The following is a 22,920-nucleotide window of genomic DNA, read 5'->3' on the forward strand; positions in this document are numbered from 1 at the left end:
ATCTGGCCCTGCTATGCTACAACCGAGTTTATATTAGCAAAAAGCTTTACTTCGGAGTGAAAGCAATAGAGATCACTCAAAAATGAAGAACGTAAGCGGGAAAAATTCAACTGAGAAGTCAAAGAATGTTCTAGAAGAAAAGCGCAAAAACGGTCACCCAAAAAATTTGCATAAAAAAGACCAACACGTTTACAATAATTGCTATGAAATCCGTTCAAGAACAATTAAAAACTTAAAACTTTTTATTTTACTTATTTCACTTGACGCCTTAAAACAATTCAAAGCATAGCTGACAGATTGTCAGAAAATAGCCGCAATAGCTTCGTAGATCTGCAGTCTCAAAAAAACAGTAAAAAACAGACCAAAAAAATTCGTCTTTTCATTGAAGGCTGATATGTTATATTTTGATTAAAAATCTGTAGTTTTTGCTGCCTCTATTATATGCTCTCAAATAACCTTCATTTAGAGTGACACACACCCATTTGACCTTATCTCTTTGAATTAAAGTAAACAAAAGTCAATTTCAAAGTGAGGAAGTCATTTTTGAGAGTGAGATCAGTCAAGTGTGACCAAAAATTTAATCACGCGAATGAACAAAAAAAACTCGCTCCACTAAGAGCGAAAAATGACGTCACGCACGCACTCTAGTAGAAATTGCATGAACGAATGAACAAAAAGCAGAATTGAAGTGGTTGTGACGTCATATGGTCGTAACAAAAATCGCGACGACGAAATTAAAAAAAGCCAAAAGAAGGCCAATAATAGCCCCAGCTATCGCTGTGCGGCTATTAATAAAAGGAAAAAATCTCATCCTGAAAGTGCGAGAAGTTTTATTGAGTAAACCAAGCCAAAGAAAAATTTACTTTAAGTTATGCGCCCTAGTTGCCGAGCACGTACCATTACATAGTAAATCATTGTAAAAATATGGCACGTGAGTCTGGGGGGCGCAAAAAAATATGCTCCCACTATGCGGGGGGCACACGGAAAAGATTAGAAAATTGATAAATTAAAGTTAATAAAAACGCATGTGGTGAAACCCATTAGGTATAGCAAAGCGAGACTAACTGAATTTCCCTCAAAATAAACAGTGCTAACCTAAAAGTCTCTTCAAAGATAACGAAATTAATGGTGAAAAACGCAAAAACTTGATTCAAAATTAGAGTTCGCAGCCCATCTTGATGCTTAAACTCATCAGTTGGTTGTCAAAAACGCTGCGTTATCAATTTAATATGGTTACATAATACGCACCACAAATCACAGAAATGACTAAACAATTTAACTACAAGAAAATATAGCCGAGCGGACAAAAAAATGGGACCATTTTGCCAAAAAAAATCACTTGAAATTCGACAAATCATTGATAAAAACCCGGCGAATGGACAAAATTGTCTAGCTCAGAAAGAACATCTTTCATCTTGTACATTTTACCTACTTTCGCTGTTTGGTTAAAAAAAGCTGCATGCACAAATAGTACTTTCGGTTCGAAAAACTTGTAGAATACCAATAATTTTCAAGTCTTAAAAAAACCAGAAGGAGGCAAATGGAGGCGGTATTTAAAAGCTCCGTTACGCGTTCCCATCTATTCAACAGAAACCAATCACCCACCCACCATGGGCATATCGGCCACAGACGTCTTAAAAAAGTTCCCGGGCATAAGTTCCGCCCCTCACCAAAAGAAAATGGGTGTAGCAACATTAACATCTTCAATAACGTTAAAAGCCGAAATCCAACATTCTACCTTCTCTGCTAGCAGCTGTTTAAACATGCGCTTCACTTTCAGTTCCAACTGAGCCGAATTCATCAACAGTTCCAAAACTTGCTCGTGTTTGAACTCGGAGAACGTGGCTATCGTTTCCTGAATGGCCTTGAAAGCCTTCATCCGGTTGGTGGCGTGTGATGTCTGAAATCAAAGTTGTCGGTAAGCATTTTCCGAGTTAGATCAAGTAAATAAACTTTCTCCAGGAAACTTCACCCAAAAAAATTCTTAGTTTCAATAACGGTCTTGAAACAAAATTCTAACTACTATTCTTCTACAAATCGGCCAACAAACCTTTTCGAACGATAATTAATCAGTCGCCCAGCCATAAAAGGGCTGTTAAACGTGAAATACAAATACAAAAGGCCGCTAGAAAATATGTCAACTAAAAGATGCCATACTTCCGTTGTTAAGAAATCTCAAAACTAGCATATTCGAGCAATTCTTCTCCTGTCTGATCAGATAACATAAACACCTCAGTCAACATTGTCGTTCAAAAGGAGTTTTAGTAGCAAAAACATCTTAGAAATTGAATTAATTAACAAAGATTTCCATTTTATGCTTATTGCTCTATGTACCAAAATTCAATATTTATTAAAATTCGGATATGATTCTTGACGATGGACAATAACATTTACACAACGCAGGCATTTAACAGTTCTGAGATGCAACGAATAATAATAGAGCTCGGTGTCAAATAAGTCCCCAATTTTCTGGAAAAAAGGGCAAAAAGGAGCGAGAATAGCTAGCATTAAATTGTTCAACGGGGAGCGATGCTGCGCTTAAAAGCGATCAGAAATTATGAAAAATTTACAGCAGGAAAGTCAACCTGATTTTATATGAAAATCAACTTAATGAACAAAAATTACCAAAATATTTAAGGTGTATTAATCAGGAAGCGAAGAATCAAGAGAGTTGAGAGTTGTGACAATGATTGACAAAAAATGACTGATGTTAAAGTTATTTAACCTAAAGTATATTTCTATTCAAAATAACCACTATAAATTCGGCGTTTTCCTTCCACTTAAGCCGTCATTTCCGGGAGCACTAACTATGTCCTGGTTTAAGTGGAGGATTTAACAACCAACAAACATCGGCCGAATTGCTCACAAACGACAGGCGAGCGGTTCGCTTCGTCATTACCTAGCCACTGTTTAGTGAGTGTATCTTTAGCTTGATTGAAGGGCTGTGAGGTGAGCGCAGCGTAGGGAGTGCGGTTCACCGTGAGATAAGAGTAATAGACAATGACATCATGTCACATAACAGCCGCTGAAGTGCGGCATCAAAAAAAGAGTTAGGGATAGAAGGAAAGAAACCCCAACCAACACACACAAACAAACACACAGGCACACACACACACACACACACACACAGAGAGAGAGAGAGAGAGAGAGAGAGAGAGAGCAAGAAAAATTTTCCATGATGAGATTCGACTCTGCAACTTCTAGTTTTCTAGGATTGTTAGTAATTAAATAAAATAGAAAAAAACTGGAAGTGCAAAATATAAAAGAAGAGACCGCACAATTCGAAGTGAAGAAAATGTTCACGAACATTTTCTAACTCTGGATTTCTGTCATGTAACCCATCTGCAAGATTTCAAAAACTTCGTTTGCCAGTAATGATCGTTAAGCAAAAAGGACAAAAATATTCATAATTTTTTTTAAAATCGCAAAATTAAACAAAATCTTGCTAAAATTTGTGATATTAATATCTTCAGAACCATTTCATTGTCTCAAGATACCATTCAGTAACCCTATTTTAAGCCTTGAACAGTTTCACTGGTTCATAAAGATCCGAAAACATATCCGAAATTAAATTTCATCAAAAAAATTGCTGAAACTCGTGTCATTAAAAAATTGATAACCATTCTATTAGCTCAAGAAACTATGCAGCACCTTACTAACAAACCTCGGAGGAGGTCCCTTGGCCCCTGGAGCACGAAAACAATTCAAAAATGATTCAAAAAACTAGAAAAAATTTTATAAACATTTTTTTTTTTAAAAAAATGCATATTTAGATACTCAGAGGCTAGTGAACCTTAGGCTCTAAGAGAACTTAATACCCTTCGAGCCTTAACTAATTATATGGTTTTGAGACCAAAAAATCAAACGGTCAGGGGAAAAGTCAAGCGAAAAGTCTGTACTACGCATAATTGCATTAAACAGTAGCATATAATTACCAAAAACTTCGTTTGAGAGCAATTAATAATAACCAGGCAGATAACATATTTAATTTGTCAAGAACTCTTTGTCAATATCGCTCATAGCTGTGACTGCCGCCAGTTTTAATCATTATTTATTTAACTATTCGTCAAGCACGTCGCGGTTTTTTTACAATATTTTTTACTAAGAAAAAAACTGATTTTGCTGGCTTTTTACATAAAAAATAGCTGAAGTGATGATTTTTCATTTTTGAATTCTGGTGATCTCATTTCACTTAGTTGGACTTTAACTTAATTTATGAAACAGCCAAAATGACAATACTTTGTAAAATGACCAAAAACGTAACCGACTAACATCGGGCGAATTTTTCTCAAACAATCGCCAGTAGCTAGCCACTTGGTGACGCTGGCTTTAGCTTAATTGAAGGGACGTGAGGTGATCGCAGCCAGGGGTGCACCGCAGCGAGGGGGATGGTGCAACAGGGGGAGGGGGTTCTTAGACTGCATGGGTCCCTTCCGGCCTAAACGATGTGCAGAGGTGGGCATCGGGGGGCTGATGTGGTGGGTGGTGGGGTGGAGATGTAGGACCAACTTCTAAGAACTGCCCTTCACACCACAATTATAAGTCTTCAAAACAGTTTCTGTGAATCGCATACTTGGAGACTAGTGAGCTCAAAGGCTCTAAAATAACTTGATGCCCACTGCGCGCTATCTGTTTACCGTTTTTGAGGACGAAAAGTCGAATGAGCCCGACAAAAAATCGGTCAAGCGAAAAACCGTAAAAAATAGACCGACCGGATTAAAATAATTGCTACAAACTTCGTCTGAGAGCAATTAACAATCATTTCCTAGAAAGTGCTAGTTGAGTCATTTATTATAAAAACAATTCTGCTTTAATTCAGCGTTAGTGAGGGTAATAGATGATATCACGCCACAACAGCTGAAGTGCGGCATCAACAAAAGAGGTAAGGAAAGAGAGAGAGAGAGAGTGTGTGTGAGAGAGATAAAACGGGAACGAGAAAGAGAAGGAAAGAAACTCCAACCGACAGAAAGATAGAGAGCTAGGAATATCTTCCATGATGATATTCAACTCTGCAACTTCTAGTTCTCTAGCCTTGTTAAGAAATAAATCATATAGAAAAACTGAAGTGCAAAATTATAAAAGTTTCCAGATTTCGCAGTGGAAAAAAAATTCAAAACCAATTCTTTTCTCTGAAGTTCTGTTGTGTAAACCATTTGCAGGAATTAAAAAGTTTGGTTGTCCAGTAATGATTGTTGAGCCAAAAAAGGACAATAAATACAAAAAATTTGAAAACAATTGCAAATTTCAGCAAAATCTTGCTAAAAATCAAGACACTAAAAACTTTTTCATTTCCTTGTCTAAAAACCATTTCATTGTCTCAATAGACAACCCAGTATCCCTATTTCAATTGTTGAGCAGTTTCACTGTCTCAAAGATCAATAAACTTGGAACAATAATAATTTAAATTTTAATAGAAATTATTAAAACTCGAGTCATTAAAACATTGACAACAATTCCATTAACTCTAAAAACTATGCAGCAGTTTATTATCAAAAATTGGAGGTCAATGGGCTCCTGGTGTCAACAAAAAAAACCAAACGAAAAAATTGCTCAAATTCGTAATATTAAAATCTTGAAAACATTCCATTACATCTAGAAACTATGCACTAAGCTATTATCAAACCCTAGAGGAGTTTTCGTGTATCTTGAGGCTGCAGAAACCTAAAGATTGACAAATAAATTTTAAACAAACATGATAAAACTTGCAGTATTATAAAAACAAATGTAAAAATGTTATATTAAAAAGTTGAAGACTTTTTCATGGCCAATAAAAAAAATTCAGTAATTTATTATCAAATCCTTAAGGAGTTTTTCTGGCCCCTGGGTCTGGAAACACTTGAAAAATGAAATATAACTGTCAAAATAATAGAAAAAAAAACTGCACGTTTTGTCAAAAAGGACAAAATTCGTGATGTCAAAATGTTGAAACCATTCCATTACCAATAGAAATTATGCAGTAACAAAAGAGGAGGTTCCTTGACACCTAATAAAACTCAAAAAGGAGAAACTTTTAAAAAGCTTGAAAAAAATTGTGAAAATTAGTATAAATTAGGGTGTTTTAGCGACAGTTGTTCGTCAGTAGCTAGACACGGGGGAGGGGGGATAACCGGGGGCTGATGGGTGGACAGTGGGTTGGGGCAATACTGGGAGGTCTTCAACCTCTAAGAACCACCCTTCACACCATGAGTATAAGTCTCCGAAACAATTTGAGCTGAAAGGCTATAAGAGCATTTAATGCCCTCTGGGCGCTACCTGTTTATCCCGTTTTTGAGGACGAAAAGTCAAATGGGTCTGACGAAAAACTAGTCAAGCGAAAAATCGCAAAAGACCGACAGGACTAATATAATTGCTAATTAATAAAGAACTAACTTCGTTTGAGAGCAATTAATAAAGAAGTTTGCGCTCAACCCTTTTTCGTATACACGTCTGTCCTTTAAGAATCTATCAAAATTTAAACCAAAATTTCAACTACTTTTTTAAGTTTTGAACGAAGACTTTCTCTCCTGCAATTAGTGGACAACAGCCAAGATTGTGGCAGCGGGTCTTCTTGTCTTGCATATGTCGAATAGCAGTTGGGAAAGTTATAAAAAATTCTCGAAAGAACCACCGCGTGAATTGTTCATCAATTATTTGATTATAACCAGCGAAGCTTTGCTGGAGCTTATACACTGCAAACGTTGATAAGTATGGCAGGCTATTGTCTGAGACATCATGAATGTCCTAATCCAATACTTGCCTACGAGTGACTATCTCTCAAATCATTGCTATAATCTGTGTTGCAATTATTAGTCGTGATATATTTGGAGGAACGAGAATTTGTAAGTTTTGGAGGAACCTCAATGGTGTAAAGTCATCTTTTGCAATTATGGTTAAGCTATCCATACAGTCAAAGATTTAATTCGTGGTATTTGGTATTATAGTGCTAAATGGTGTAATATTTTTGAACGTTTGGGAGCAAACGCAGTTGAATAAAAAGATATCTGATAGCTATTAATATAAATAGTCATGTTATCGAAGTTGTGTGTACTTTTGGTTACAGATTAATGAAGTAATGAAACCTTCTGCAAGCAATATTTTTCTTTTCCTAAATTTAACTTATCCAAAGCTATAATCTTGATACAAGCAAAAAATAGAAGGCTGAACTTTCAACTTACCCTGCTATTGTGAAGCAACATCCACTTCAAAGTGGCATTAGATTCCCGAATGCAATTCAACAGTTTGTCTCGATTGTCCAGAAGGTAGTTCACAGTCAGGACACCTTCCTTCAGGAAATTGTTCACATTCACCTTGCACTCCTTCAGCTTCTTCCCGTGCAATGTGGCATACTTCTTCACATTTTCAATATTCAGGGATTGCGCAATAGCAGCTTTAGCGGCCCTAAAAGCAGGCAGTAGTACTAAAAGCTCCGCGAAATGGTCAAAAGAACAACGCGACTAATCCCCTTAGTCTCAATTGGAACTCTCAATTTTAATATTAGCTAATAAGAAAAAAAACTGGATGAACCCAAAGTCAGTCTGGCTATAAAAAGGTCTTTCTGCCTACAAAAAGCCTTCAGCATCATTCAGTCAATTTTTTGGTCCGCAATCAGGTCGTATGTATTGAACACAGCCGGCAGATTTCCGGAAAATAGCCGCGATAGACGCTTGTGACCTTCCATGGATTGAAACAACTATAGAAATAAGATATACAGATTGACCACCAGTCCTTTAATCGACAATTAGACTTTCATAGATTCGGACTGCAATTTTTATAAAACACATATGCTCTATAAAGAAAAAGCCCAAATGGAGCAATTTCAAAATTGATGTTCGAAATTAAAAACTCAAGGCTAATACTCAATAATTAGACCATATACGTTTGGCACTAATTATATGCACACTATTGACCTTTTAGTAAATGTTCGCAAAACTTTAAGTTCATTAGGCGAGTTCAGAAGTCATTTTTTAAGTGAGGTAAGTCACGCAATTGACCTAAAAGCAGAACAAATGACGTCACGCACACAAATTTTAACTCCAAAGCAGTAGAAATCACTGAAATTGAAAAAGTCGATTCAAAAAGTCAGCTCGCAAGAATCACCGATGGAGACGACGAATAAAAAAAACATAGCAGGACCAGTCCTGACGTACAATTCAAAGAACGTTCATTGACTAAACCAAAACTAGACCTAGAACGGACTATGAGTGAATTGGGAAAACAATTTTCAAAAAAAATCAGATCAAAGAAATTTAAAAAAAACTGAAAATCAATGTCAAAATGCCCCACGTGAACATAAAACCACTAGCGAGAAAGAGAAATTTCGTTAAAACAAAAAATCTAGAATGAACTATGAATGGATTGGGAAAACCATTTCGAAAAAATCCTATCCAGAAAACGGTAAAAATCAAGATCAAAATGCCTCATGTGAACAAACATAGCCGGCAGATTGACGGAATAGCTGCGAAAGAATAGACCTGCGTGCCATATAATAGAGATAGAAACAGATACAGATCTGAATTGAAAAAAAATGACGCCGCTCAAAAAAACTAGGCAAAAAACATTCAGCGATAAATTAATAAAGCTTGTTAAAATTCATTCCCCAAAAGCCAATTATTAGGGACCTTTACTGCACAAATGAGTTCCTTTGACCTTAAACAAATTCGATTTAAACTTAAGTTTTAAAGTGCAAAAGTCATTTTATTGAGTGAGGTAAGTCACGTATGATCAAAATCTAATCACGCAAATAACCTAAAAACATTTGCTAAAGCGAGTGAGAAATGACGTCACGCGGGCAAATGCCGTTAGTGAGAGGAAGAAGTCATTCAGAAAAGTTGACTTTTCAGCTTTGCTGTGTGAACAAATGTAAAACGAAAAAACGACGAAACAGAAAAACATACCACGACAAGTCCTGACGTAAAATTCAAAGAATTTTCACTGACTTAACAAAAAACTAGACCTAGAACGGACAATGACTGAATTGGGAAAACCATTTCTAAAAAAAATCAGATGAAAAAAAAACAGAAAATCAACGTCAAAATGCTGCTAGGGAGAACAAAAAAAACCACTAGTGAGATATGTAATTTTGATTCTAACAAAAAAACTAGGTCCAGAATGCGCTGTGAATGGATTGGGAAAACTATTTAGAAAAAAATCCGATCCAAAACATCGAAAAAAAGTAAAAATCCGAGTGAAAATGCCGCATGTGAACAAAAAACCACTACCGAGAAACCGAATTTTTGTTCAAACACCGTTTTCTCACTACTTTAAAATTAGAGCAAAAAATTCACGCCGCAAAACCACTCGCTTTTTCGCTCCATTTCCTGTTTCGGCGTGACCAAAATCACCACTCCAATTTGACTTCAAAAATCATGAAAATGTGTGAACAGATCTTAAAAAAAAGACAGCGCCCCAATAAAATTCATATTCTTTGAATTGTAGAAAACCAAGAGCACCGCAATATAGCTTCGCTCAGCTTACAGCTTCGCAGCTATAAAAACAACTAGCGATAAAGCCAATTTTTGTTCAAACGCCATTTTCTTGCAGTACAAAATTCGAGTTAAAATCGCAACCCGCAAAACCAATAACTTTTTCGCTCCACTGCCTGTTTCGGCATGACCGAAATCACTACTGCAATTTGACTTCAAAAATCATGAAAATGTGTGAACAGATCTTAGAAAAAGACAGCGCCCCAATACAATTCAAATTCTTTGAATTGTAAAAAAACCACGATGTCCCCAATAATAGCCGCTATTGCTTCGCGGCTATTAGTAACTATGAATTGTCAAGATTGGGCATCGAAATGACCTCGAAACTTGATAAATTTGAACAACGTTTTATCATACCGATAAATTGCCATCAATCAGAATCAGAATTTGCCTTCTAGACAAAAAATGCATACAACTTGTTCGAGAAATATTCTCCAGCAAACTTTTGAAACAATTTAAACATAGCCGTCAGATTGCCGGAATAGCTGCGAAAGAATAGACCTGCGTGCCATATAATAGAGATAAAAACAGATAAAGATCTAAATTGAAAAAAAAAATCGACGCCGCTCAAAAAACTAGGCTGAAGAACGTTCAGCGATAAATTAATAAAACTTGTTAACATTCATTCCACTGAAGCCTCTTATTAGGGACCTTTACTGCACATAGGAGTTCCTTTGACCTTAAACAAATTCAAATTAAACTAAGTTTTAAAGTGCAAAAGTCATTTTATTGAGTGAGGTAAGTCACGTATGATCAAAATCTAATCACGCAAAAAACATAAAAAACTTTCGCAAAAGCGAGTGAGAAATGACGTCACGCGCCCAAATGCCGTTAGTGAGAGGAAGAAAACATTCAGAAAATTTGACTTTTTCAGCTTTGCGGTGTGAACAAATGTAAAACGAAAAAAGAGCGCCAGACGACGAAACAAAAAAACATAGCAGGACAAGTCCTGAAATACAATTCAAAGAATTGCATGAAAAACTCAGACGTACTCTACCTGACCAGCACATCAATTGAACAATTACAGCAAGAACACAAACAAAATCATCTAAAAAAATTGAGAAATTTAAAAGAATCAAAATTAAACAAAATATACTCAGTGCTAAAACCCGAAGCTTTCAAAACTAAGGCAAAATTTTTCCAATTAAAAATACCTATTTCAAAAATAAGTTCAAAATCAACTTTTGTTTCTGAAATGGGTCCAGTATTATATCTGCAAAACCTGAAAAATATTCATTGGCCCTTGAAGATCGATGATTAACTCGAAAATCAATTGCAAAAGAAATCAATTGCAAATTATCAGAAAATGCTGCTGAAAATCGTGATATAAATTTCTTCAGAATGATTTCTATGTCTCTAGAGGCTATCCAGTAACCAATTCCAAGCTTTAAAAACTCATTGGCTCAGATTGATAGGCAATTATTTTTAGAAAAAATTTCAAACTTCAAAAAATAGAAATTCGTTCTATTAAAATGTTGAAAGCCATTCAATTGCCCATAGCCATTAATAATTATTTTATAGCATACTATCAAACACTGTATGAGGCTACCTGTCTACTGAGACAAGAAAAAATTAATAAAGCACAAATGTTTTGAATAAACTTGAAAAAAATTGCAAACTTTATCCAAAAAAGTCCAAAGTCGAAAGGTTAAATTGTTGAAAACAAATCCATTGAAACTAAAAACCATGCACTATTTTTTTATCAGAACGTGGAATACGATTTCTCGCACTTGAGAGTGGACGAATATCAAAAACTGACAAAAACTTTAGGATACCTTGAAAAAATTGCAGATTTTATCAAAAAAAATGCTAAAATTTGAGACACTAAAATGTGAAAAACCCTTCCATTGTTAAAAGAAACTATGAAGTGCCCTATTAACAATCCTCAAAGGAGGTTGCCTTGTCCTTGAAGCTGGAAAAACTGAAAATATGACGAAAATTTTCAAAAACTTGCGAATTTTGTCAAAAAAATTGCTAAAATTTGTGATATTCAAAAGTTGAAACCTATTCTATGGCTCCAAAAAAATTTTCAATAACTTATCATCCAACCGCTTTTGAGGTTTTCTGGCACCTGGGACTCAAACAACTTGAATAATGACAATAAATGTCAAAAAACATGAAAAAATTGCAAGCTTTGTCAAAAAATGTTAAAATTCATGATGGCAAAAAGTCAAAAACAATTCCATTACCACTAGAAACAATGCAGTAATCTATCATCAAACTCTTTGTCAAACTCTAGAGCAGGTTTCTTGGCACCTAGGGCTAAAAAAAACTCAAAAAATGACAAAAATTTTCAAAAAAAACTGAAAAAAATTGCAAAAATTAGTATCCTTTCGCGAGTTTGTGTATGTAGTACCAAAACTTATAGCTCATAAAATGGTCATAACAAGCATATTTGTGTCGTAAACGACCTTAATCAACTTTTAAAAACTTAAACCTAAGACTAATCTAACATAGAAACTCAAAAAAATTACAAAAACATTAAAAATTGCACCATTTTGAGCCCAAAAACTCCTAAAAAATACCTTTTAACCTTAAATTAAGGCCATCCCAGCAGCTGTACCACTATTAGCACTTGAAGGACAACTAAAGCCCACTTTGGGCCTCTAATGAAACTTAATGCCCGCTGGGCTTTACCTGTTTATCCCGTTTTGAACGATCAAAGTCATTGAAAAATGTGTGAACACATCTTAAAAAAAAACATAGCAGGACAAGTCCTGACGTACAATTCAAAGAATTTTCATTGACTGAACAAAAAACTAGACCTAGAAAGGACTATGAATGGATAGGGAAAACCATTTAGAAAAACATCCGATCCAAAAAATCGAAAAAAAAAAACAGAAAATCAAAGCGAAATTGCCGCATGTGAAGAAAAAACCACTAGCGAGAAAGCGAATTTTCGTTCGAACACCGTTTTCTCACTCTACTTTGAAATTAGAGTCGAAAAATTTCACGCCGCCAAACCACTCGCTTTTTCGCTCTACTTCCTGTTTCGGCGTGACCAAAATCACTACTCCAATTTGACTTCAAAAATCATGAAAATGTGTGAACAGATCTTAAAAAAAAAGACAGCGCCCCAATACAATTCAAATTCTTTGAATTTTAAAAAAAACACAGCGCACCAATACAATTCAAATTCTTTCAATTGTAAAAAACCAAGAGCACCGCAATATAGCTACGCTCAGCTTACAGCTTCGCAGCTATAAAAACTTTGGTTATTTATTTTCCACCTAGCAAAATTGCCATTCAATTAATTACGCAATTAATCACGCCATTCATTCAAATTGAATTCAAAAACATGAGAGAAAAATCAAATAACAGCCTGCGCTATGGCTACTTGGGTTGACTCATTAAACTCAGTGGGAGACACGAAAATTTAAATTGTTTAGACAAAGAACTTGCTTGAAAAGATCGACATGACATAATAACCACAATAGAAAGCAATACCTCATACAACTCGCGAATTCAATCGACTCTTTTATCAACATATCTGTCGGTACTTGATCGGAGTATTTAGGACATACATACCTGTAAGGTTCCCAAGCCTCAGCTAAATTGACAGGGATTGTCATATAGACATTGATGACCCAATTGTCAGGGAAGTACTTGTCCACAATCGATCTCATTTCTGCTTCCTGGTTCAAAATCTCAGGCACAAAGTACAGCAGAATGTAGATCATACACGCTTGTGTTGAGTACGCATGGCTCCTAGAAACGAAAACTAACTATTATAGCGCAAAACTTCGAAGCCGCTATATAATCAATACTATAACTTTGAGTCAATTCTCCTATTTAGGTCTTTTATAAGCGCAGAAAAATGAAGGCATATACTTTGAATCTAATGCTCCGACCGATCTGCAGTGTCTTTTAGAAAACCTAGATAGCTTATGAATTAATAATCAGTGACATGTTTTACTTATTACTACTTTCCCATTGCAACCGAATTTATGAGGCTGGGCCATTGAGACCGAGAAATATTCTTAAATATGCCATGCTGTGGGTTATAATTGTATGGCGCCATAATGTGAAAAGGCCGCTTTATTATACTTCAAATTTTGTTATCCGGTACTTTTACTTCGAATGTTTTCCATTTTACGGCGACCATGAATGCATTAAGGCCTTTTACGAAAAACTGGAAAACAATCAATAACCTGTGTTGAGGTTTCGGATAAAATGAGACCAGGTTATACAGATCGTCACTTTGCAGCTTCCCACAGACGATTTGGAGAAAATCCTCATTCAGGGGAATTCGACGAAAGTAGTTCTCCGGATAACCAGGGGGACGATGAGAGGGTTTGTCACTGGAACCAGAATAGATAAAACCAGTTGCACCAAGGAGCTTACAAACATCGTCAATATGGGTGTCTGATGAAACATGAGTTCCTCCATTGCGGTAGTAAAAAACCAGCATTTTCTCCCGCACTTCGCCTGAAATAAATTCTTCAACTCCAAGTCGTAAAAACATATTACACAATTACAATCATTCCCCCATTCCTACAGCACAATACAAACCCCAACCTCAAATTATTCATCATATGGCGCTTTGTATCAAAATATTTCTGGTGCTTAGGGCAAGGGCTTCGACGAATCTTCGAAAAAAGTATCTCAAAAAGTATGAAACTCAACAAAGAGCAATTAAATTGTTCCTTTAGCAGTTTTTGAGCTTGCAATTTTGGTTTCTCAGTCGCGTTACCTTGAAGGCCACTGAATAACTTCAAAAGTAAACGTTCGAACCACTGCCTGAGTTTAAACGTCCGATTTTTGGCAAACTCAGATTATTTTGCGCGTCTCAGTTGCAAACTCGTAACATACGCTATTAACGTCGGGCGAATTGCTCTCAAACGACTGGCCAGCGGCTAGCTTTATCAGTGGGTGGCTGCAGCTTAAGGAGGCTTGGCTATCTTTAGCTCCTACGAGTGGATTGGATGCCACGGGGAGGGCTGGAGTGGAGGGTAATGGGTGGGGTGAATTGGGGGAGGAATATGTGAAGTGATGGTGGAAAGGGGGGTGTTGAGAGAATTAAAAAAAACAGCACCAGAGATACAGGTTTTTTTACAAACTGCGGAGATGCTTTACTTAGAAATTGTATCACTAATGCGTTCTTTCTATTAGCTGTCAGCAAATAACCTTCAAATAGATGGATATACAGTCAATTTATTTGATCACTCTTTGACCAACTAAAGTAAATAAAAGGCTCTTTGGAGTGAGGGGTCCCTTTTGAGAGAGAATCACTAGAGACCAAAAGCTTACACAAGAGAATGAAAAAAAAACTAGCAATTCAGTTAAAAGGGATGAATGAATGACAATTTGAAATCAGCGTGATTCAACATGGTCGTAAAAAACATCTTGTCAAAAATGGACAAAAAACAGCAAGAGAGCTTACAAACATCCAGTTGCACCAAAGAGCTTACAAACATCGTCAATATGGGTGTCTGATGAAACATGAGTTCCTCCATTGCGGTAGTAAAAAACCAGCATTTTCTGCCGCACTTCGCCTGAAATAAATTCTTCAACTCCAAGTCGTAAAAACATATTACACAATTACAATCATTCCCCCATTCCTACAGCACAATACAAACCCCAACTTCAAATTATTCATCATATGGCGCTTTGTATTAAAATATTTCTGGTGCTTAGGGCAAGGGCTTCGACGAATCTTCGAAAAAAGTATATGCTATGAGAAACTCAACAAAGAGCAATTAAATTGTTCCTTTTGCAGTTTTTGAGCTTGCAATTTTGGTTTCTCAGTCGCGTTACCTTGAAGGCCACTGAATAACTTCAAAAGTAAACGTTCGAACCACTGCCTGAGTTTAAACGTGCGATTTTCGGCAAACTCAGATTATTTTGCGCGTCTCAGTTGCAAACTCGTAACATACGCTATTAACGTCGGGCGAATTGCTCTCAAACGACTGGCCAGCGGCTAGCTTTATCAGTGGGTGGCTGCAGCTTAAGGAGGCTTGGCTATCTTTAGCTTCTACGATTGGATTGGATGCCACGGGGAGGGCTGGAAGGGAGGGTAATGGGTGGGGGTGAATTGGGGGAGGAATATGTGAAGTGATGGTGGAAAGGGGGTGTTGAGAGAATTAAAAAAAACAGCACCAGAGATACAGGTTTTTTTACAAACTGCGGAGATGCTTTACTTAGAAAATGTATCGCTAATGCGTTCTTTCTATTAGCTGTCAGCAAATAAACTTCAAATAGATGGATATACAGTCAATTTATTTGATCACTCTTTGACCAACTAAAGTAAATAAAAGGCTCTTTGGAGTGAGGGGTCCCTTTTGAGAGAGAATCACTAGAGACCAAAAGCTTACACAAGAGAATGAAAAAAACTAGCAATTCAGTCAAAAGGGATGAATGAATGACAATTTGAAATCAGCGTGATTCAACATGGTCGTAAAAAACATCTTGTCAAAAATGGACAAAAAAACAGCAAGAGACGTCCTGAATTACAACCGAAAAATTACAAACTCACTCAAGACTGATTATCAGCTTCATTACAAAAACAGAGCCACCATGGATTTAGAACACCACAGAGAAAAAGTTGGATCAAAAAATTGAAAGAATAAAGATTGAAGTCAAATTGGCGCACGTGGACAATAACCATTATTGAGAAAAGTGAATTTTTATTCAAACTTTGTTTTCTCAAAGTGATTAAACATTAGTTTAAAAATCATGACAAATCCACTCGTCTTTTCGCTTGACTTCCTGCTTCGGCAAGACCGAAATCACTCCTTCTTTACTTCAAAGTCAACAGCAACAGCAAAACATAGCCAGAAGAATTCCAGAAACAACTTAAAAAATAATCATCACCTAAAATCTATTCTATCACATAAATCTCATCTACCAGACAAACTAATTAGCAAGATTAGATAACTAAATTAAACCAAGAATAAGAAAATTTCAAATAATTCTTATGAACCATATACAAACATAAACTTGCAGGCACAATACTACTGCAGCCCTAATAGGCTCACATACTTCTGATTTTGAAAGTGTGAAAAAACAGGAAAAAAAATCCGACAAAAATGGTCACATTTTTACTCAATTTTTGTCAACAAAAGACTGCTTTATACAAAATTGAAGCTCACTTGATAACTTAAAATTCTAGAGGTCTAAAGTTTTAGAGGTCTACACAACTCCCTATAGAAGCAAAAACATTTAGAGAAAAAATTTGCTAAAATAGACTAAAAATGAAAAACAATATAGAGAGAAGTCCAAAGAATTTAGAACTCGGAATGGTTATTTAAAAATTTCAAAACAATCTTATTATTATCGCTAAAACCTACTTTAAAACTTTACGCAAAAAAACTTTAGTTGAGTCAACAGGAAACTGCTTGAAAAAACCGCACGAACCACAAGAAGTTCATTTCAAACCTCAATTTCCCGTTCGCTTGATAACAGCGATATGAAAAAGAAACTTTCACAATGGTGGGAGGGGTGTTTTTGGCTGCATGGGGCCTTTACGTCCTGAACGATATGCAGGGGTGGGGATTTGGGGAGGGGGTGAAATGAGAGGGGGGCTGATGTGGGGGGGAGGGTCAACTTCTAAGGACCACACTCCACACCATAAGTACAAGTCTCCAAAACAGTTTCTGTGATTCGATTACTTGGAGACTAACGGGCTGAAAGGCTCTCAGATCACTTAATTCCAGCTGGCACTAACTGTTTATCCCGTTTTTGAGGACGAAAAGTCATCATTGGGTCAGACGAAAAATTGATCAAGCGAAAAATCGCATAAAAAACAAGACCGACAGGACTAATGTAATTCCTACAAACTTCGTTTGAGAGCAATTAATAAACATAACCCATTAAACCTCGGAAGAATTGCTCTCAAACAACGAGTGGGAGCTCTAGTCAATTGCAACTAGCTTCAGTCGGGGCGGAGAGACTAAATGGGAATAATAAGTTCAATAGTGGGCGTCAAATAACCACATTAGAGGTTAAGATATACCACTATTAAGACTTTAAGTAAAAAATGGCACCAGTTTCGGCGCATTATAATTGTCGTGCGAATCTTCGTGCATTATAATCTCTAACCATACCTAACCGAAATCAGAATATCAAAAGAGACGAAGAGAAAAAAAAACAAAATTAGCCCAACAAACCACATTAGTGTTTTAAAAATGCCGACATTTTTTGGTGCGGGGTTTGTGTGGTGTAGTTTAGATAATTAGGGTTGACTTATATAGGAACAAAAATTGTCAAAATAACCTCGTCACCTTGAATATTGCCAGCAGTTCCTAATCACTATACATTACAAACGAAGCTATGGTTAAAGTCCAATGTTCGAAAACAGAAGTCAACAATCAAAAACCGAGTTAAATGCTCGAACAGAAAGTCAAAATTCAAATCATGAACAAACTTGCTTTCTGCTAAAAAAAACATAGCCAGTAGAATACCGGAAACGACTCGAATCGTCGTGCATTGTAATTTCTGACCTAACCTTACCGAAATCAGAACATCAAAATAGACAAGAGAAAAAAACAAAAGTAGCCCAAGAAACCACATTTAAGTGTTTAAATGCCGACAATTTTTTAGGTGCGGGGTCGCTAGGTGGGGTGGGTGATTAGAAAGGTTGGTCAGGTGAGGGTAGTTGGGTGAAGAGAGGGGGTAGTTTGGGGGTAGGTAGGGTAAGTAGAGGCGGGGGGGGGGGGGTAGGTAGTTGGTGGGGGGGTAGGTAGGTAGGTGGGTAGATTGGTTGGGGAGGTGGGTAAAGCTTGGGTTGGGGGGGTAAGTGGGGGTATCTAGGCGAAGGGAGGGGTAGTTGGGGGTAAGTTGGTGGGGTGCGGGGGCGGTGGGGGGTAGGTAGGTGTTGGGGGGTAGATAGATGGTGGGGAGGGTTTGTGCGGTGTAGTTTAGATAATTAGGGGTGACTTATATAGGAACAAAAAATCTCAAAATGACCTCGTCACCTTGAATATTGCCAGGAGTTCCTAATTACTATACATTACAAACGAAGCTACTGTTAAAGTCTAATGTTCGAAAACAGAATTCAACAATCCAAAACGCAGGTAAATGCTAGAACAGAAAGAAGTCAAAATTCAAGTCATGAGCAAACTTGCTTTCTGCTTAAAAAAAACATAGCCAGTAGAATACCTGAAACAACTCGAATCGTCGTGCATTATAATCTCTAACCTAACCTTACCGAAATCAGAACATCAAAATAGACAAGAGAAAAAAAACAAAAGTAGCCCAACAAACCACATTTAAGTGTTTAAATGCCTACAATTTTTTAGGTGCGGGGTAGCTAGGTGGGGTGGGTGAGTAGAAAGGTTGGGCAGGTGAGGGTAGTTGGAAGAAGGGAGGGGGTAGTTTGGGGGTAGGTGGGGTAAGTAGAGGCGGGGGGTAGGTAGGTGGTGGGAGGTAGGTAGGTAGGTGGGTGGGTAGATTGGTTGGGGAGGTGGGTAATGCTTGGGTTGGGGGGAGGTAGGGGGTAGCTAAGTGAAGGGAGGGGTAGGGTAGGTAGGGGGTAAGTTTGGGGGGTAGGTATATGTTGGGGGGGATAGATAGGGGGGGTTGTGCGGTGTAGTTTAGATAATTAGGGGTGACTTATATAGGAACAAAAAAACTCAAAATGACCTCTTCACCTTGAACATTACCGGCAGTTTTCTAATTACTATACATTACAAACGAAGCTGCTGTTAAAGTCCAATGTTCGAAAACAGAAGTCAACAATCAAAAACGGAGGTAAATGCTCGAAGAGAAAGAAGTCAAAATTCAAATCATGAGCAAACTTGCTTCCTGCTAAAAAACATAGCCAGTAGAATACCTGAAACGACTCGAATCGTCGTGCATTATAATCTCTAACCTAAACTTACTGAAATCAGAACATCAAAATAGACAAGAGAAAAACAAAAGTAGCCCAACAAACCACATTTAAGTGTTTAAATGCCGACAATTTTTTAGGTGCGGGGTCGCTAGGTGGGGTGGGTGAGTAGAAAGGTTGGTCAGGTGAGGGTAGTTGGGTGAAGAGAGGGGGTAGTTTGGGGGTAGGTAGGGTAAGTAGAGGCGGGGGTAGGTAGTTGGTGGGGGGTAGGTAGGTAGGTGGGTGGGTAGATTGGTTGGGGAGGTGGGTAATGCTTGGGTTGGGGGGGGGGGGGGGTAGGTTGGGGTATCTAGGTGAAGGGAGGGGTAGGTGGGGGTAAGTTTGTGGGGTGCGGGGGCGGTGGGGGGTAGGTAGGTGTTGGGGGGGGGGGTAGTTAGGTGGTGGGGAGGGTTTGTGCGGTGTAGTTTAGATAATTAGGGGTGACTTAAATAGGAAAAAAAAATCTCAAAATGACCTCTTCACCTTGAGCATTACCAGCAGTTCCTAATTACTATATATTACAAACGACTGTTAAAGTCCAATGTTCGAAAACAGAATTCAACAATCCAAAACGCAGGTAAATGCTAGAACAGAAAGAAGTCAAAATTCAAGTCATGAACAAACTTGCTTTCTGCTAAAAAAAACAGAGCCGGTAGAATACCGGAAATGTCTGGAACCGTCGCGCATTGTAATCTGTAATCTAGCCTTACCGAAATTAGAACATCAAAATAGACAAGAAAAAAACAAAAGTAGCCCAACAAACCACATTAAAGTGCTTTAAAAATGCCGACAATTTTTTAGGTGCGGGGGGAGCTAGGTGGGGTGGGTGGGTAGATAGGCTGGGGAGGAGGGTAGTGCTGGGGTAGTTGGGGGGAAGGGTAGGTGGGGTAGTTACGTGAAGGGAGGGGGTAATTTGGGGGTAGGTGGGGAGGGGTGTAATTTGGGGCGGGGGGGTAGGTAGGTGTTTGGGGGGGCAGGTAGGTGGGTGGGTAGATAGGTTGGGGAGGTGGGTAGTGCTGGGGTAGTTGGGGGGGGGGGGGAGGTGGGGGGTAGCTAAGTGAAGGGAGGGGCTTGGGTAGGTGGGGGGTAAGTTTGGGGGGTAGGTATATGTTGGGGGGGGGGATAGATAGGGGGGGGGGGGGGGGGGGGTTGTGCGGTGTAGTTTAGATAATTAGGGGTGACTTATATAGAAACAAAAAAAACTCAAAATGACCTCTTCACCTTGAACATTACCGGCAGTTTCAAATTACTATACATTACAAACGAAGCTGCTGTTAAAGTCCAATGTTTTAAAACATTAGTCAACAATCGCAAACGGAGGTAAATGCTCGAACAGAAAGAAGTCAAAATTCAGGTCATGAACAAACTTGCTTTCTGCTTAAAAAACCTGTAGAATCTCAATACTCCTCTTCGAGTCGTATACTCCTCTTCGAGTCGTAATAAAAAACTCTGTAGAATCTCAATACTCCTCTTCGAGTCGTAAAAAGACACACACGTTTAGAATAATTGCTATGAACTTCGTTCAAGAGCAATTAAACACAGTTAGAAACAATTCATGCATGATTAAAGGAAAATTTCCTTTAGAGTCGATTTTCACTAACTGTATACATTGCCTCAATCAGCTAGAACAAAACCTTTTGCATCTTACCCGGTACTTTCATGTCGAGGAGTAGCAACATAACTCCATAAATGTATACTGCTTCCGCCAAAAGTTGTCTTCCTTCCATTGTTTTAATCACACTTTCTATAGATTCTTGAACAAATGAACCTTCAGAAAGCTGGGTAATATATCGGTTGAGATCATCGACATATTTGAAGATACTCTCAAACACAAGATAAAAACGCTCGATAATAATTTTATGATTGTCGCGGAATTCTTCGTTCAAGTCGATTAGCTTCGCATTTCCAGAGTAGTTCTTCTCAAAAGCTTCAGCAATCCTAAATGACAAAGAAAGTGAAATAAATTACTTATCATAGTCATAAAAACCAGGCCATAAAAACTTACGTGAAATAATGGAAATCCATTAGAAGCGGAGAATATTTTTCATGATCACCCCCGCTCGCAAAGACTGGTGGAATGAAATCCGAGAGCCTCAATATTTCAGCAATTATAGCATTGCCTCTAGAAACTAGTTTCAGAATTGTTTGACCACAAAGATTTTCTTCTGAAAGGAAGTCTGTCTCGGTTGACCCACCAGTAGTCAACATATTTCGAGCACCTGAATCGGTTTTCTACAAACACATCTGAAAAGTCAACGGGAAAATCGACACTCCATCAAGGTGTTCGAGCATTGAATCCAATCCCTTCCACCCCCCTAGCCTTCACTGCTACGCAGATCATCCAACAAACAATTTTGAAAATCTAACATTTGCATCCTTTTGCAATTGCTTTTCGGATCTTCTCTGTTTCTGCCCCTCGTACGTGGTGCACCCCCTACCGTTACAGCACGTGCAGCTACACAGTAAATCATGTAAAAATATGGCACACGTTTGCTTGGAGGTGGAAGCAATATGCACCCACTCTAAGCTGGTGGGACGAAATGAAAAGATCCGAAACTTCATAGGAAATGAAATCTCAGCGATGAGTCATAGTAGTCATAAATATAAAATCTCGCCGATTGTACATGGTTAGTTTATAAAAGCGCAAATTGAGTTACCTTTTCAAAGGTAAGTACAGATTGTGGTCCCATAAACCGATCATTAATCTTTAGCAGTAGTAGTAGAGCAGGCTTCTGGAGTTCATCCACGGGTGTTTCACACCCTTCTTCGTCAGTTAGATGAGCTTTGTGTGGATGTTACAATTTGTACATACGCAGCAAACTCTCCAGGTACAGGGGTCGTTCTCCTATATTGGTTATCCTTTCTTTTCTTTTTCATTTGCTCCTTAGATCTGTTATTCTACAAAGAAATATTGTATAAGATTGCTGTTCTTATCCAAAAAATTTTCATCGCTTTTACATAGTCTTGTTTTTGCAACAACAACTTCATGTGTGCCTTGTCTTTTTCTTTGATTTGTGTTGTACTTAATAAACTGATTTATATTTATGTGGTATTCGCCGTCGGCATTATTACAGTAAAGTATGAGACTGTGGAGCTCCAAGTATATCGCAAGAGGTAGAATATTCAGTTAGAAGCCTGTTTTTGTAGTCGATGGAGTTTCTAAGGATCCATTTTGTTGCCATTTCCTGTAATTTCTCCAGCAAGATTAGATCTCCTTTGTTAGGGTTCCATACCTCGCTCGCGTATGATATAATGGGGACAACATAGCCTTTATATGCGTTTTGTTTGTTAATGACTAAACCTTTGTTTGAAATTTTTCTTTTCAGGTACCAGAAGGCTTGCATTGCTTTGGAAAAACGTCTATTTGCGTTTGCTGTCCCGGTGAGATTTTCCCTTACTCACCTAAAGGATTTTCAGTATTCACGGGTTTAACGATTTGGTCAAACATTTTGACTTCTTGATAAAATATTTTGTGAAGGAACATATCGTTTTCTAGGCACCATCAATGTAGTTCATCCAAATCTTTTTACGATCGAATTATAGTTGTTACTGATCAGTTTGTAGTCGTCAACATATCCATATGTAAGACTATTATCTATCGATTCTGGGAGGTCATTTATATAGCCAAGAAACAATAGTGGACCAAGAAGG

At 37.7% G+C, this 22,920-nt stretch overlaps 2 protein-coding genes across 4 annotated transcripts in view; one reads left to right on the forward strand and one right to left on the reverse strand.

Moving 5' to 3' along the window:
• LOC142337666 (WASH complex subunit 5-like) overlaps nucleotides 1-21,516 on the reverse strand; it is a 58,818-nt gene extending 37,302 nt beyond the window's left edge. For both annotated transcript variants that reach the window (XM_075387082.1, XM_075387081.1), the window contains exons 1-6: nucleotides 21,275-21,516; nucleotides 20,918-21,207; nucleotides 13,613-13,889; nucleotides 12,990-13,169; nucleotides 7,155-7,377; nucleotides 1,739-1,900 (exon numbers count right to left, since the gene is read on the reverse strand). In XM_075387082.1, the coding sequence (XP_075243197.1) occupies nucleotides 1,739-1,900; nucleotides 7,155-7,377; nucleotides 12,990-13,169; nucleotides 13,613-13,889; nucleotides 20,918-21,207; nucleotides 21,275-21,477 (1,335 nt within the window). In that variant the 5' untranslated portion in view covers nucleotides 21,478-21,516. The remainder of the gene's footprint in view (nucleotides 1-1,738; nucleotides 1,901-7,154; nucleotides 7,378-12,989; nucleotides 13,170-13,612; nucleotides 13,890-20,917; nucleotides 21,208-21,274) is intronic.
• Nucleotides 1-22,920, forward strand: part of LOC142337669 (polyadenylate-binding protein-interacting protein 1-like) — a 509,163-nt gene that overhangs the window by 91,725 nt on the left and 394,518 nt on the right. The window lies entirely within an intron of this gene.

Source organism: Convolutriloba macropyga, chromosome 4 (assembly GCF_964194025.1).
Source record: "Convolutriloba macropyga chromosome 4, txConMacr16.3, whole genome shotgun sequence".
NCBI lineage: Eukaryota > Metazoa > Xenacoelomorpha > Acoela > Convolutidae > Convolutriloba > Convolutriloba macropyga.